At 59.9% G+C, this 11,742-nt stretch overlaps 2 protein-coding genes across 9 annotated transcripts in view; one reads left to right on the top strand and one right to left on the bottom strand.

Annotated features, from left to right (window-relative positions):
• The first annotated feature begins 20 nt into the window (after window positions 1-20).
• NDUFAF8 (NADH:ubiquinone oxidoreductase complex assembly factor 8) lies at window positions 21-2,660 on the top strand. The gene is made up of 3 exons (XM_082603299.1): window positions 21-179; window positions 337-447; window positions 2,410-2,660. The coding sequence occupies exons 1-3, from the start codon at window positions 96-98 to the stop codon at window positions 2,437-2,439; spliced, it is 225 nt and encodes a 74-aa protein (XP_082459425.1). The 5' UTR covers window positions 21-95; the 3' UTR covers window positions 2,440-2,660.
• A 2,264-nt stretch (window positions 2,661-4,924) lies between these two features.
• The window catches only part of SLC38A10 (solute carrier family 38 member 10), a 42,794-nt gene continuing 35,976 nt past the window's right edge, over window positions 4,925-11,742 (bottom strand). For 4 of the 8 annotated variants that reach the window (XM_082603278.1, XM_082603279.1, XM_082603281.1 and 1 more), the window contains exons 13-17: window positions 11,266-11,718; window positions 10,578-10,709; window positions 9,382-9,405; window positions 7,307-7,477; window positions 4,925-7,039 (exon numbers count right to left, since the gene is read on the bottom strand). In XM_082603278.1, the coding sequence (XP_082459404.1) occupies window positions 6,000-7,039; window positions 7,307-7,477; window positions 9,382-9,405; window positions 10,578-10,709; window positions 11,266-11,718 (1,820 nt within the window). In that variant the 3' untranslated portion in view covers window positions 4,925-5,999. The remainder of the gene's footprint in view (window positions 7,040-7,306; window positions 7,478-9,381; window positions 9,406-10,577; window positions 10,710-11,265; window positions 11,719-11,742) is intronic. The other 4 variants (XM_082603280.1, XM_082603282.1, XM_082603283.1 and 1 more) reach the window with 3 other exon arrangements.

Genomic DNA, 11,742 nt, shown 5'->3' with positions numbered 1-11,742 from the left:
GTTGTGGGCGGAAGCGCCGACCTATCAAGCTGTTGGGCGCCGGAAGAGGCTGGACCTAAGATGGCGGCGCCCACGGGTGCCAGGAAGAGCTGCTCATGTCGGGAAACGGAGCGGTGTGGGGTCGCGTGCGAAGCCGCCTCCGCGCCTTCCCCGATCGCCTGGCGGCCTGTGGGGCCGAGGTGCGGAGCCGTTAGGCGGGGCAGGAAGGGCCGTGCGGGGCGGGGTGCGGGCTGGCGGGGTGGTGGTGACTGGGGAGCAGCGGCGGCGGGGTCTGCCCGGGTGACCGGCGGCCGTGGGGGCCGCCGCGACCCTCGCCCGTCCCCGTCCCGCCCCCAGGCCGCGGCCTACGGCAGGTGCGTGCAGGCGTCCATGGCCCCGGGCGGCCGCTTGAGGAAGGATCTGTGCGCGCAGGAGTTCGAGGCCTTACGGAGCTGCTTCGTTGCCGCGGTAGGTGGGCGCCGGCCCCGCCCGGGGAACGGACCCTGGGAGGCTGGGACCCACGTGCCCGCGCGGGACCTCCGGCTTCCTTTCCTTCTGGGTGCGGTGCTGGGCGCCAGCAAGTGCTTCAGACGCGGCACACCCTCCATCAGCCGGCGCGACCCCCGCCGCCACGGAGCGCGCGTGCCCGTGCCCGTCAGGTTGGGGGAACACCACTCTCAACGTGTACCCACCAGTGCCTAGTAACCCTTTGCGGGACTGTTGCTGGTGGGGGGTCCCGGCCCCTGCTGTCTTAGTTTCTCCGGTGTTTAGGACGCCACGTGTGTGCTGTGCGTGGGCAGTTACAACCGGGCACCCCCGACCCCCCCTTCCTTTCGACTACCCCATTTCACAGAGGGTGAAAGGAGAAAAAACGAGTGTATCTTAGGTTTGTTGTCATGGCCAAGGTTACAGAGGCTGAGAAGTCCCCCACCCAGCCGCGCTGGTTGGTTCTCACTGGCGCAGAAGCGGGCTGTGGTGACAACAGCGTGTTCCTTCTCTTGGCTCTGGACTCAGTTCTGCCTCTAACCCTTCCGTAACAGGTGGTTTCTGTTTGAGCTGTGGCGTTTTCTGATTCTCATCTGATCAAATGCTATGCCAATGAAAATAGACACTGTGCACAAATGAAGAGTTATGGTGTTGTGTTGATGCATTTATTATAAGGGATGGGGAGGCAGTAGGGTTGGAAGAGACCCACACCTGACCGAGGGAGAGGAGCTCTCTGGGGAACCGAGATGGGAGTTCCAGTCTCTCAGGAGGAGGGTGCGGAGACCGCCTATAATGAGGCTTTAACACAGGGTTTTGAGCTGGTGCCCAAGGTGTCATGGCCTTGGGTGCCCCTGACCCAGTGGGTCTGGGGTGGGCCACGATGCCTTTGGTCAGCTCTGTTCGCCAGAGCTGCTGATCTCGAAAACTGGACCCGAGAGGGGGCAGTTGGGTCAGCCTGGCAGAATCCAGGGAATCCAAGGCAGTTTCCTGATGTTCCAGGATGGCTGAGAATGCGTGGGCTATCCCTCATTTCCTGGAGGGCTCAGAGAACTCCTTGCACCTTCCTTGCCATCACTGTGGCTGGGACGTGTGGCCTCAGCCCTTGTCACCAACCTCTGATCCGACATGTGCCCTTCACCCAAGCTGCATGTGTCCCTTGGACTTGCTTCCTACCTCTTGGCAGCTTCCCTGCTTTACTTAGAGTGTTCCCTTGGGGAGGGGACAAACCTTCATTCTGTGGTCGCTGGTTGGAAGGATTCACGTGTGCGATAAAGATCACACACTTCTGGCCACGCTAGGCTTTGCTCTACCGCCCGTGGTTAGTCAGGAATCACCCATTACAGGTATCTGGTCATCTGTGATTCCTTACGCTCCTTTGCCTCTGTCACGTCGTCCTGCCCCCGGGAGCATGTCGCTGCCTCTCGTGCCATTTTCCGCTGAGGGTGACCTAACTGCAGGCCCTGGGCACTGGCAGCTCAGCACAGGGAACCTGGGGGTTTCTCACCTAAGAACACAAGCCGGTGAACCCACTTTTGCCCACTCTGCCTGGACCCTGAGGCTCCACGGGGCTGAATGAGGAGGCAGAGGGCTCTGGGCGCCACTTCCGGCTCCGTCCCTGGGAGCCCCGTCCCTGGGCGAGTGTTTCAGCATCTCTGACCTCAGAGTTTCCTCTACAAGGGGGAAAACTAAACGTAACTCGTTGGTGGCCCTGCACAGTGCCTGGCACAGGTGGGCATGGCTTTGAGGCCACAGAGCAGGTTGAGCTCCGTGGCCTGTGGAGGCGGGAGCAGAGACCCAGCCCCAGGGGCCCCCTGCTGCACATCCATGGCCAGGCTCTTTGTAAGTTATTTGCCAGAAGATGGCATTTGGTGTGGTAGTTTTCTTACTTTAGAGCCACGTCTAACTTGAAAACAACTCATTGAGACAAAGAACTTTCTCTTCCAGGCCAAGAAGACCCTGACAGGAGGCCATTAGGAAGGACTGCGAGCTCCACTCCACGTCCCCGGGTGTGCGGTGCTGATGGCCCCAAGGGGCAACTGTCTAAAACCTCAAAAGCTCTTGAGGCTAAAAGGACCGGAAACACGTTAGGCGAGTGCGGGCAGAGGGGAATGGGTTTTCCAACCTTGCTCACTTAAGGATTCGGGGGAGAATAAGATGAAGTGAACCCACAATAAAGACCAGATCAGATGCTGCAAGATCTATTTTGTCGTCTGCAGGGTGGGTGCGTGGGCCATAGAACACCCTGCCTCTCGAATCTCATTTTTTAAAGAATTCTCACCAAAGGCGTGTCGTCTGAGTCTAGCGAGGCCTCTAGAAGTAACTACCAATTTACAGCACGGACCAAAGAGAGAAGAGCGACACCATGAGGGAAAGGTCCCCGCTGTAGGAATCTGATACTGATGGTTTTTTCAGACTTGGAGAGGAAAAAAGGCGGGGGTTGCTCTTCCAGACTAAGGCATGAGTCGAGGGAGGGTCCGGTTTAGGAACCCAGTAGTGAGACCCTCCCCATGGGGTCTCCTACCCCCCCTTCTGCAGCCTCTGGAGTCCAAGCCCAAGCCCATCCCTGCCAGGCTCCTGCTGGCTCTGGTTCCACCTGTCATCCTGAGATTAAGGTTAGGCCGCAGCAGCACCCCTCCCAACATGCACATGCGCAGTCCAGGGAGACCTGGCAGGACCCTGGTGCCACGGCCTGAAGATTCCAAGGTCCTGAGCACCGCCTGCTGGGCACGTGGGGACTGTGCTCCCAGAGCCCCTTCCCCGGGGTGTGGAGGTCACACTGTCCTTTGGCTCCATCCAGGCCCTGGCGTCCCAGAGCCTCGTGCCAGGGCACCCTCGCCCTGAGTCCTGGAGCTGTTTCCTCTTGTAAACGCTCCTCCAGAATCAGCCCGACTTTCCCCCAGGTGGTGAAACCCCTCATCTCGAGACATCATCCCAGTGAAATGCAGTTCCCAGGGCAGCCTCGGAGGGGAGCCACACGCCATTCAAGGGCTTCAGGGCTGTTAGAAACTGTCCCGCTGGGCAGAGTCACATTTCACAGTTAACACTGGAATTCAGGACCAGACACCGATGACACGACCCCCATCCCTGCCGGGGGTGACGGACCCACAGATAGGCTGAAGGCGGGGGGGAGGAGTGGGCCTCCCCGCTTTGGCGTCCACCTGGACCTGGCGTCTATGCCCAGCAAGTGCTTCCGGCCTGAGGATGGCTGCCTCTTCCTGATCATTCGTGACCTTTGACAGCCTGCTGGCTAGAGCTTCCGGCATCTCTGCTGGGCACGGGTGTTCTGGCCCCTTCCAGAACTGTGCCGCCGAGTGCTCTCTCCTGCCATCCCTCAGACTCCAGTTCATGGAGGCAGATGAAGCCGCCACCTCATGTCTCAAGCCTAGGGCTGCGGACGTGGTCCACTGACAGGGCCAGGCCTCTCACCACACACTGAAGTCACCTCGCAGGCCTCCCCGGCTCCCCTCCCCAAACTCGACCTGTCTTCAAGGCTGTATTTATTGAAGGGAATTCAACCAAGTTGTGTTAGGATGCAGGAAAGATGGTCTCTGCTGCTGCTTCAGCTGCGTCACCATGAAGAAGTCACCCCGTGCGGCTCTGTACTCTCCACCGGTCTTGACCTTGGGCCGAGAGCTCAGCTGCATCAGTGGAGGCAGTACACAGCCTCGGCCTTGTCTCATTCCTACCCCGGTCTGGGCTCAGTGGCCCTGCTCTCGAACAGGAGCGTGGACAGGGTGCTGTCCCAGTCACCCAGGCCCGCATGGCCCCGTGTCTGCCACGTGTAGCTGCCAGCACAGAAGGTCGCCCGCTGGTGGCCCAGTGTGCTGCGCTGGCTGGGAACCCTGGCCATACCTGCCAGCCGTGGGACCCAGATGGAGGGGTGGTCTGTGATCAGAAAGCAAAGCACTGTCCCGGGGCCCTTCCTAGCTCCTTGCATTACTGGTAATGGTGACCCCACCCAGAGGTCTGCCCAGATTCTGGGGAAGATTCGGGTTCCTTTCCCAAGGGGCTGCCGACTGGGGAGGGAAGTGGAGCTGAAAGCCAGGAGGAGAGAACAAGCGTTAACTGGACAGAGGACCCTGAGTGTCAGGGTGTGTGGGGATGGCAGGCGGCAGCAGAGGCCCTGCACTGCTGCTCTCACCCTGGGCTCGGGCCGCCCTGCTCTAAGGAAGAAGTCATCTTGGCAGAAAAAGCAGGAGGGTGGTGTGACCTCCACAGGACACGAACACTGGGTCAGGGTAAGACATTCAGGTAAAGAGGACTGGAAACAGAGTCCCACTTACAAGACCTTAACAAATGGAGTTCCAACCGGAGGGAAACTTCCACTGAGCACAGTTTGTTTGGAATTGCTTTTAGTTAAGAATGGAGGGTGGGAAGCACTGAGACCCGGCCCCCTTTCACAGCGCTTCCCTCTATGTGAGCAGTGCCCGGGGTTCATGGGGAATCAGCTTGGCCTCCAGAAGATTCCACTCCTTTTATTACTCATTTCTAGTCTTCAAGATGACACAGAAATTAAACAATAAAAACCATTTCAGAAGGCGCAGGGGAAGAGAGTGACCTGAGGCCGAGGCTGGAGCTGCCACATGCCCTGGGCACCCCTGGCCAGTGGTCAGCGAGAGGTCCACCCATGGACCCCTCGGGGCAGGGTCTGGAACTGCCCCTACCCCCAGAGGGGAGCACAAAGCAGGTGAAGGCCCCGGGCTCGCGGCGGGCCAGCCTGGCATACTTGCCGGGTCACCTACTGACCAGCCTCAGGGGTCAGGGGTGACCATCGGCCTTTCTGCCCCTTGAGAACTAAGTACAGCACGAAACACCACAACCCTCCCAACAGATGAACAGATGCCAGGGGTGCAGACTCGGGAGAATCTGCCCCAGAAGAAGTGAGAAGCAGCCTCTGCCGGCTGTGTACTCCCACCCCCAACACCTGCGGGTCTGGCACCCAGCTGAGGCTCTGAGCACGTGTCGCTGTGGGGTTTGACGGTCATGGCTTATGTCTGTGGTACGGGGTCCTCTGGGTGATTCACCTCCACACCAACCACACTAACCAGACGTCAGTGGTGTGTTTTACTTTTTAAATCTCACAACCATTCGATTGGGAGACCAGAGTATGCAGAGCAGAGCTCTAGGGCAGAAGCAGTTGGACTCACAGGCCCACCCAGCCTCTGAGACTTGAAGCAGCATTTGCTGTGAAGAAGGGTGAAGGCAGAAGCACTTCCTCAGGTTTTGTGTGACACTCACAGAGAACGTCAATAAAGAAAGTTCAGGGTAACAATAGCCGTGTGGCCGGTGGCGGGTCACGTTTTCTGGGTCTCAGCGAGCGGCTATTTCTCCTTGAGGCCACCTTTTCTCCCAGTGGCCTCAGGGAGCTGAATCACCAGGAAGTGTAAGAGGAGAGAGGGACAGCAAAGCTGGTTTGGAAGCAGGGTGCAGCTGGAGAGCTGTAAGACTCCACCCTGGGCCTGACTTCCAGGACTTTGCACCCACCGTGGTCCAGGTTCACCGGCTGACAGGGAGCACCGTGGCCTTAATGGGGCTCAGGGCTCCTCCAGGGCCCCGGGCAGCTGTTTGATGTGTCGGCCTGGGACCACTCGCAGGGCGCCCCCCGCAGCCTGGTGCAGTTGGGTCTCCAGGGCGCTGCGGAGGTCATTGACCTGCACGTCAGGCAGGGGGTTGAAGCTGATGATGACCCCGTCCTTTGGGGCTGGCCCCGCCTCTGCACGAGGAGCCACATCCCGCCGTCTCCTCCGAAGGTCAGAGCCGGCCTGGACTTTCAGGTCCCGGTTGGGTTTGGCATTGTCTGGCTTCTGATCCCCCAGCATGGCTGGTTTGGGCCCGAGCTCAGGGTCCGGCCTCTGCTCGGGCTCTTGGATGGCGGCGTCCTCCCTGGGAGCGGGCACGTGCTCCTTCCTCGCCTCCTCATGACCGCCCTGCTGCCCGCCCTGCCCTCCGTCAGAGACAGCCCATTGTTCCGGCTGATGTAACATGGCTTGGGCCCGAGGGGCTGCTCCCCCCGACCTGCTGGACAGGCCTCCGGGTGCCCGGTCTTGGCTTGCTTGCTGGGACTTTACCTGAGGGGCCCCAACTGCTGCCCCCGCCCCCAGCACATCTGCCTCCTGAACATCTGTGCCAGTGGCTGCCTCCTCCTTTCCAGACTTCTTCCTTTCGTGGGAGCCTCCACCAAAAACATTCCGACTCTGCTGGGGGACGTCTCCAGCGCCGTGCTGCTCGGGGCTCCCGGGTGCCCTGGCGGGGTCCAGCACAGGGACCCGCTCCTGCACGCCAGCGTCCACGGCCTCGGGCACAGCACCCCGCCGGCCTTCCCTCGGCTCAGCCTGGGCTGCCCGGGGCTGCAGGTCAGCGCCGCCAGGAGGCGCAGCCGGGGCTCTACCCAAGGCCCCCTCGGGCTTCTCCACAGAGCGCTGGCTGTGCCCCTGGGGAGGAGCGGGGGGATGCCCAGGAGCACCAGGCACAGCTCCCAAAGGCTGCTGTGGAGGACGCTCTGCCACCCCCACGGCGGGGGCCTCCTGCTCCTTACCTCTGGGCCCGGCCACCCCCAGCTCAGGCTGCACGTCCGCTGCAAATGAAGTCAGTCACAGGTTTAGCCACAGAAATGAGCAGAAGCTATCAATGCAGGGACTAAAGGAACCCAGCTTGCCAGCAATCAAGGAATACGAACCGCGGCTTAAATTTGCCCAGCAGGACTCTAGGCATGGAGCCACAGACCCAACCGCGCAGGGACCCCCAGAAACTCTGGAGTTCGCGCACTGAGTGCCAACCCCTCCTCCCCGAGCAGATGCAGCAACGCCCGGCCCCCTCCCCCCGCCGCCTCCCCCGGACTTGCCGTCCTCGCCGTCCTGGCCATCCTGCCTCTGCTGGTGGATCTCCTTATGCTGCTCTTCGATCACTGCAAGCAGCTTCTCCTGCTGGTCCAGGAGGCGCTTCTGCTGCACCTGCTGCTCCTTAATCACTTGCAACAGAACGGCATGGTCCAGCATCTCCGCCCGGCCAGCTTCTGGAGTTCGGAGAACACACGCAGTCAGAGCCTGAAGGCTGCAAAGGCGCTCTGCTGGGCCGAGGGTGACATGACGCATGCAGCAATGCCAAGGTGGCCTGTGGGCCCCTCCCCAGGACACCACCCCTGGGCGTTCCTCTCCACCCGGCTGAGCTGGCGCCCAGACCACCCTGGGGCACAGCCATCGCCTCTCTCCAGCGACCAGACACCCTTCCTACTGCTTCACTCCCGCAGTGCTCAGGGGTTATGAGAGCCAAGAGAGCGGTCACGCGCCATAACCACAATGATGGTGATCTGGGCTGGGTGACGTGAACTATGAACTACTCGAAAAAAGAACATCGGTGCTTTAAGAAAATTTCCTCCAAGGTGAGAATTTTAAAAACAAACAGAACCATCTTCCTCTTCAGCAGAGACAAGAGCTGGACCTTCAGCGAGATGGGGGCTGTGACAGTGCTCCCACTGGCCCCACCTCCCCCAGGAAGCTGGCTGCAGCTGGCACGGGAGGAGCGCCAGGTGAGCTAGGGGCAGGCCGGCTGCAGCAGGTGTGGGTAGGAGGGCCCCCCCCCAGACTGTGGACCAAGAGGAGGCCCCGAGGCTGGACACCTTGGGTGCGGAGAGCTCACACTGCACTACAGACACCTCAGCGCTGGGTCGGTTCTTCACAGCCAGCAACCTGGGTTTAAGTAACTGTTACAACACGTATGTCTTCAAACAGGAAGCTTTGAAAGATGACGTAACTGTACAGGTTGTCAGAGGTAAGAGCTCAAATCCAAAGAAGGAAGTACATCTTGTGAGTGGTGAGAGCTGACACCCCAGCAAGGGCCCTGAGTGCCGGGCACACGCAGATGTGCTGGCTTGTCCTCCCCAACAGCAACCTGTGACCCGCCAGAATAGAGTGGGCTTGGCCTTCTGTCGGACTGCCATGGCTTCTCCCCTGCAGAGGCCAGTGCCAGGACGTGCAGGCGGACAGGCCCATGAAGAACATGCTGAGGCCGACCACAGGGAGGACAGGCCCCTCGGCCAGCCCAGGCGCTCCAGCCCCCTGCTCCCCACCAGGCACACATCCAGACACCCTAAGGTGGCCAAGATGCTTGCCTGAGAAAGCCCATGTTCCGTGGATTAGCTCGTGGCTCCGCACACCCCCTTTAGACAAGGGATGTGCACAGTGCCATCCCACAGGGTTCTAGACCAGCTCCCTTGGCCATGGCCATGCTGTTACCCTGGGTGCCCATGGCTCATGACCACCTAATGGTCCCACGTGCTGCCAATACCGCCTGTCCCCAGGGAGGGTTCCTAAGGAGCAGGACCCCTGCCTCACTGGCTCCTCGGAGGACCAGCCCTGGACTGAGGCTGGAGGAGGGGGGAAGTGCGCCATGTCCAGCCAGAAGCAACATGGGACAGACGTGAAAGCAGAGTGGAGGTGACAAACTAAGCCCCCAGCCAGAGCCCCACATGTGGCTCTGGGTTCCTGCCCGGCCCGCTAGGACCACGGGGACCAGGCTCGTGGATGGGATGAGAGCTGCACGGATATTAACATACGTGCAGAGCACATTAATACCAGGCCATGCACATGGCGGAAGTCACACACAGGCCCCGCCCCGTCTCTGGGGGAGCCCAGGCGCTCACAGGCTGCACCTGGCTGTCCTCCGGTGACAGTGGAGCCCCAGCAGGGCTAAGAGGGACCAGGGTGTCTGTACAAGAAGGGAGTGGGCTGGGGCATCAGGGGGACCCCACTTGAGGGGCTGTGGCTGAGCTGGGGTGGGGGGCAGACCGTGTGTGGCTCCAGGTCTCTGCCTCATGTGCCCCATGCGAGGCGCTACTGGATGCGGGGCCCACACCATCTGTTCCCGTGTCTTTAAACCCCCCACAGACGCATTCACTGTGATGCTCCTCCCGACTCCTACCTGCCACCATCTTTCTGATTTCAGCTGTGCATCCCATTGAGAAGCGTTTGGAGAAAGGCAGAATAGGAAACCATGAAAGTTCTTTTCAGAAAAGAAAAAGTCAAAGAATCAAACAGGCTTAGGTAGCAGATTATAAGGACCGGGACAGTAAACAGACTGAAACCAAAGACAAAATAACATGCGGAATTCCCACAGCTTCTGAGCTGCAGGAAACCCCAGGACCCTTGGCTCTGCCTTCCTAGCCTTGGTGTGCAGAGGCTCAGCTGGCATCCTTGCGCAGTATTCTGGGCCAGCTATCCCGAGGCTGCAGGATCCGCTGGGAAGCAGCTCATGGGGCAGCAAGGCATGAGCATCCCATGAACCCACCCAAGTCTGCTGTACCGCCATCCCCACGCACAGATCAAGACACCCAGAGCACAGAATGAAACACCCAGGGGCCGTTCTGTGGACACTGCTACAAAATATGGTGACTCAGATTGGGCGGGGACCAAAGAAACCAGGATGGGTGACCATTCAGTGGGATGGCCGCCGCCACCTCTAGTGCAGGGGCAGTGCCCAACCAGGTGGGCCCACGAGGAGGGTAGTCAAAAGCCAAGAGCTGGGAGCACCCCAAAATGGGCATGAAGGTATGGAGGAGGATGCAGAGCAAGTTTTGTTCACCAGAGAGAAAAGATAAGACGAGCTTTCGCTTTGGGACAGGTGCTGGGTCTTCACTGCAGGTGGACACAAATGTCCCCCCCTCCCCCACCCCTGCCCCAGCTAAGACGAAGGGGTGGGAGCCGCTGCCACAGGGTTGGGGGGGAGCTAAGACAGCAGTGAGTCACCAGCCCTCCCACCCTCACTAATGCCCCCACACCGGGCCGACTTGTTGGAAATATTAACATATCTATTTTGAAATGAGATCCAAATGGTGACAGAAAGTCACGTGACGGAGTTTTTTTTTTTTTTAAGGGGGAGAAAAGGAGACAGAAAACGTTCCTAGGAAGGTGAGAAAGGAGCAGAAAAGGTTGTTAGTGAGCAGGGGAGCTATTTAAGACCTTTCCTCAGCAGGAAACTGGCAAGTGCAGAGGCTGAGGCCCTGGAAAGGCCCCCAAGACCACGGGCTCCTGTGGCTCCTCCCCTACATCACTCCGCTTCTGGAAGGGGCAGGTGTCTCCAGGCCCCCGGAGGATGCAGAGAGAAAGTGAAGGCCTTACCTTCCAGCTTGCTGCCCGCGTGGTCCCCGGCGTGGTCCCCGCCCTGTCCCTCCAAGGTCCTCTGCTCTCGAGGCTCTGCCTGCGGCACTGCCCCCGGGCCTGGCTTCTCCTCCGGGAGGGGAGCCTTCCCACCTGCACACACGGCAAAAACTCAGGAGGCTGGCAGGAAACTCAGAAGAACGTAGAGAAGGGACAAGACAAGGAGGCAGATGTTTCCTAAAATCACCCTCTATGTCGCCCCTCCCTCCCCTGTGGCAGTGTATACTCAACCTGATGAGTACCAGGGAGGTAATAAAAAATATTTAACATGTCATAGGCTGGCGGCAGGGAGCCAGTGTTAACTACCTTTGCCAATTAACACGCAGGGACCGTCCTCAACGGCACTTAACAATGCACCACCCACCCGGTCAGGCCTGCGCCGCACCCCTGTGTGTGTGCCTGGGCACCCCGTGTGTGCCCAGACACACAGGACTAGCTCAGCACCTGACGTTTACGGGTCTGGCAAACAAGTGTGTGACAGATTGATCAGAATAGCTGCCAAGCCCCCGACAGCTGCAGAAGGGCTGCTACACGCACATGCCAATCTTGCGAGAAAAGAAAGGCAGTGGGACAGAAGTGAGGATGGTCAGCTTCTCCTGCCCCCTCCGCAGCCTCTCCCAGGCCCCACATGGAAAGAGCCCACACCCACCGTGCTCGTTCTTCTCCACCAGCTTGCCCACAGCCCCCACGGCATGGCCGGGCAGCAGGGCACCGTCTGCTCTGGCCCCTGCACCTGCCATCAGGACGTCCTGCCCCTCAGGAAGCACTGCCTGGGGCCTTGGATGCACACCCCTGTCGCCCAGCCCCAGGTCCTCCTTCAGGGGCTCAACGGCTGGCTGACCATTTTCTTCTGGAACCTTCTGGGGATCTTTAGGAAGACCACCCGCTGCCTCCAAAGCCTGGTCCTGTCTGGGTCTCTCTCGTTCTGAATCCAGCAGTGGTGGCACCATCTGACCCTTGCCCCCCAGGGCCCTTTCATCCACACGTTTGGACGGATGCTCCTTCTCCAGTCTTTCTGGGTCTTGACCTTCGTCCACCAGCACTCTGTCGTGAGGGACTGGGGGCTCATGGCGGTGGGCCTCGCCCAGAGGAGCCGCGACTCCTAGAAGAAGACGGCCAAGGTTGG

This window comes from Mesoplodon mirus (genome assembly GCF_964341445.2).
Source record: "Mesoplodon mirus genome assembly, chromosome: 18".
Lineage (NCBI taxonomy): Eukaryota > Metazoa > Chordata > Mammalia > Artiodactyla > Ziphiidae > Mesoplodon > Mesoplodon mirus.
The sequence above is the reverse complement of the archived record's forward strand: the minus strand, read 5'-3'. Positions and strand labels throughout refer to the sequence as shown.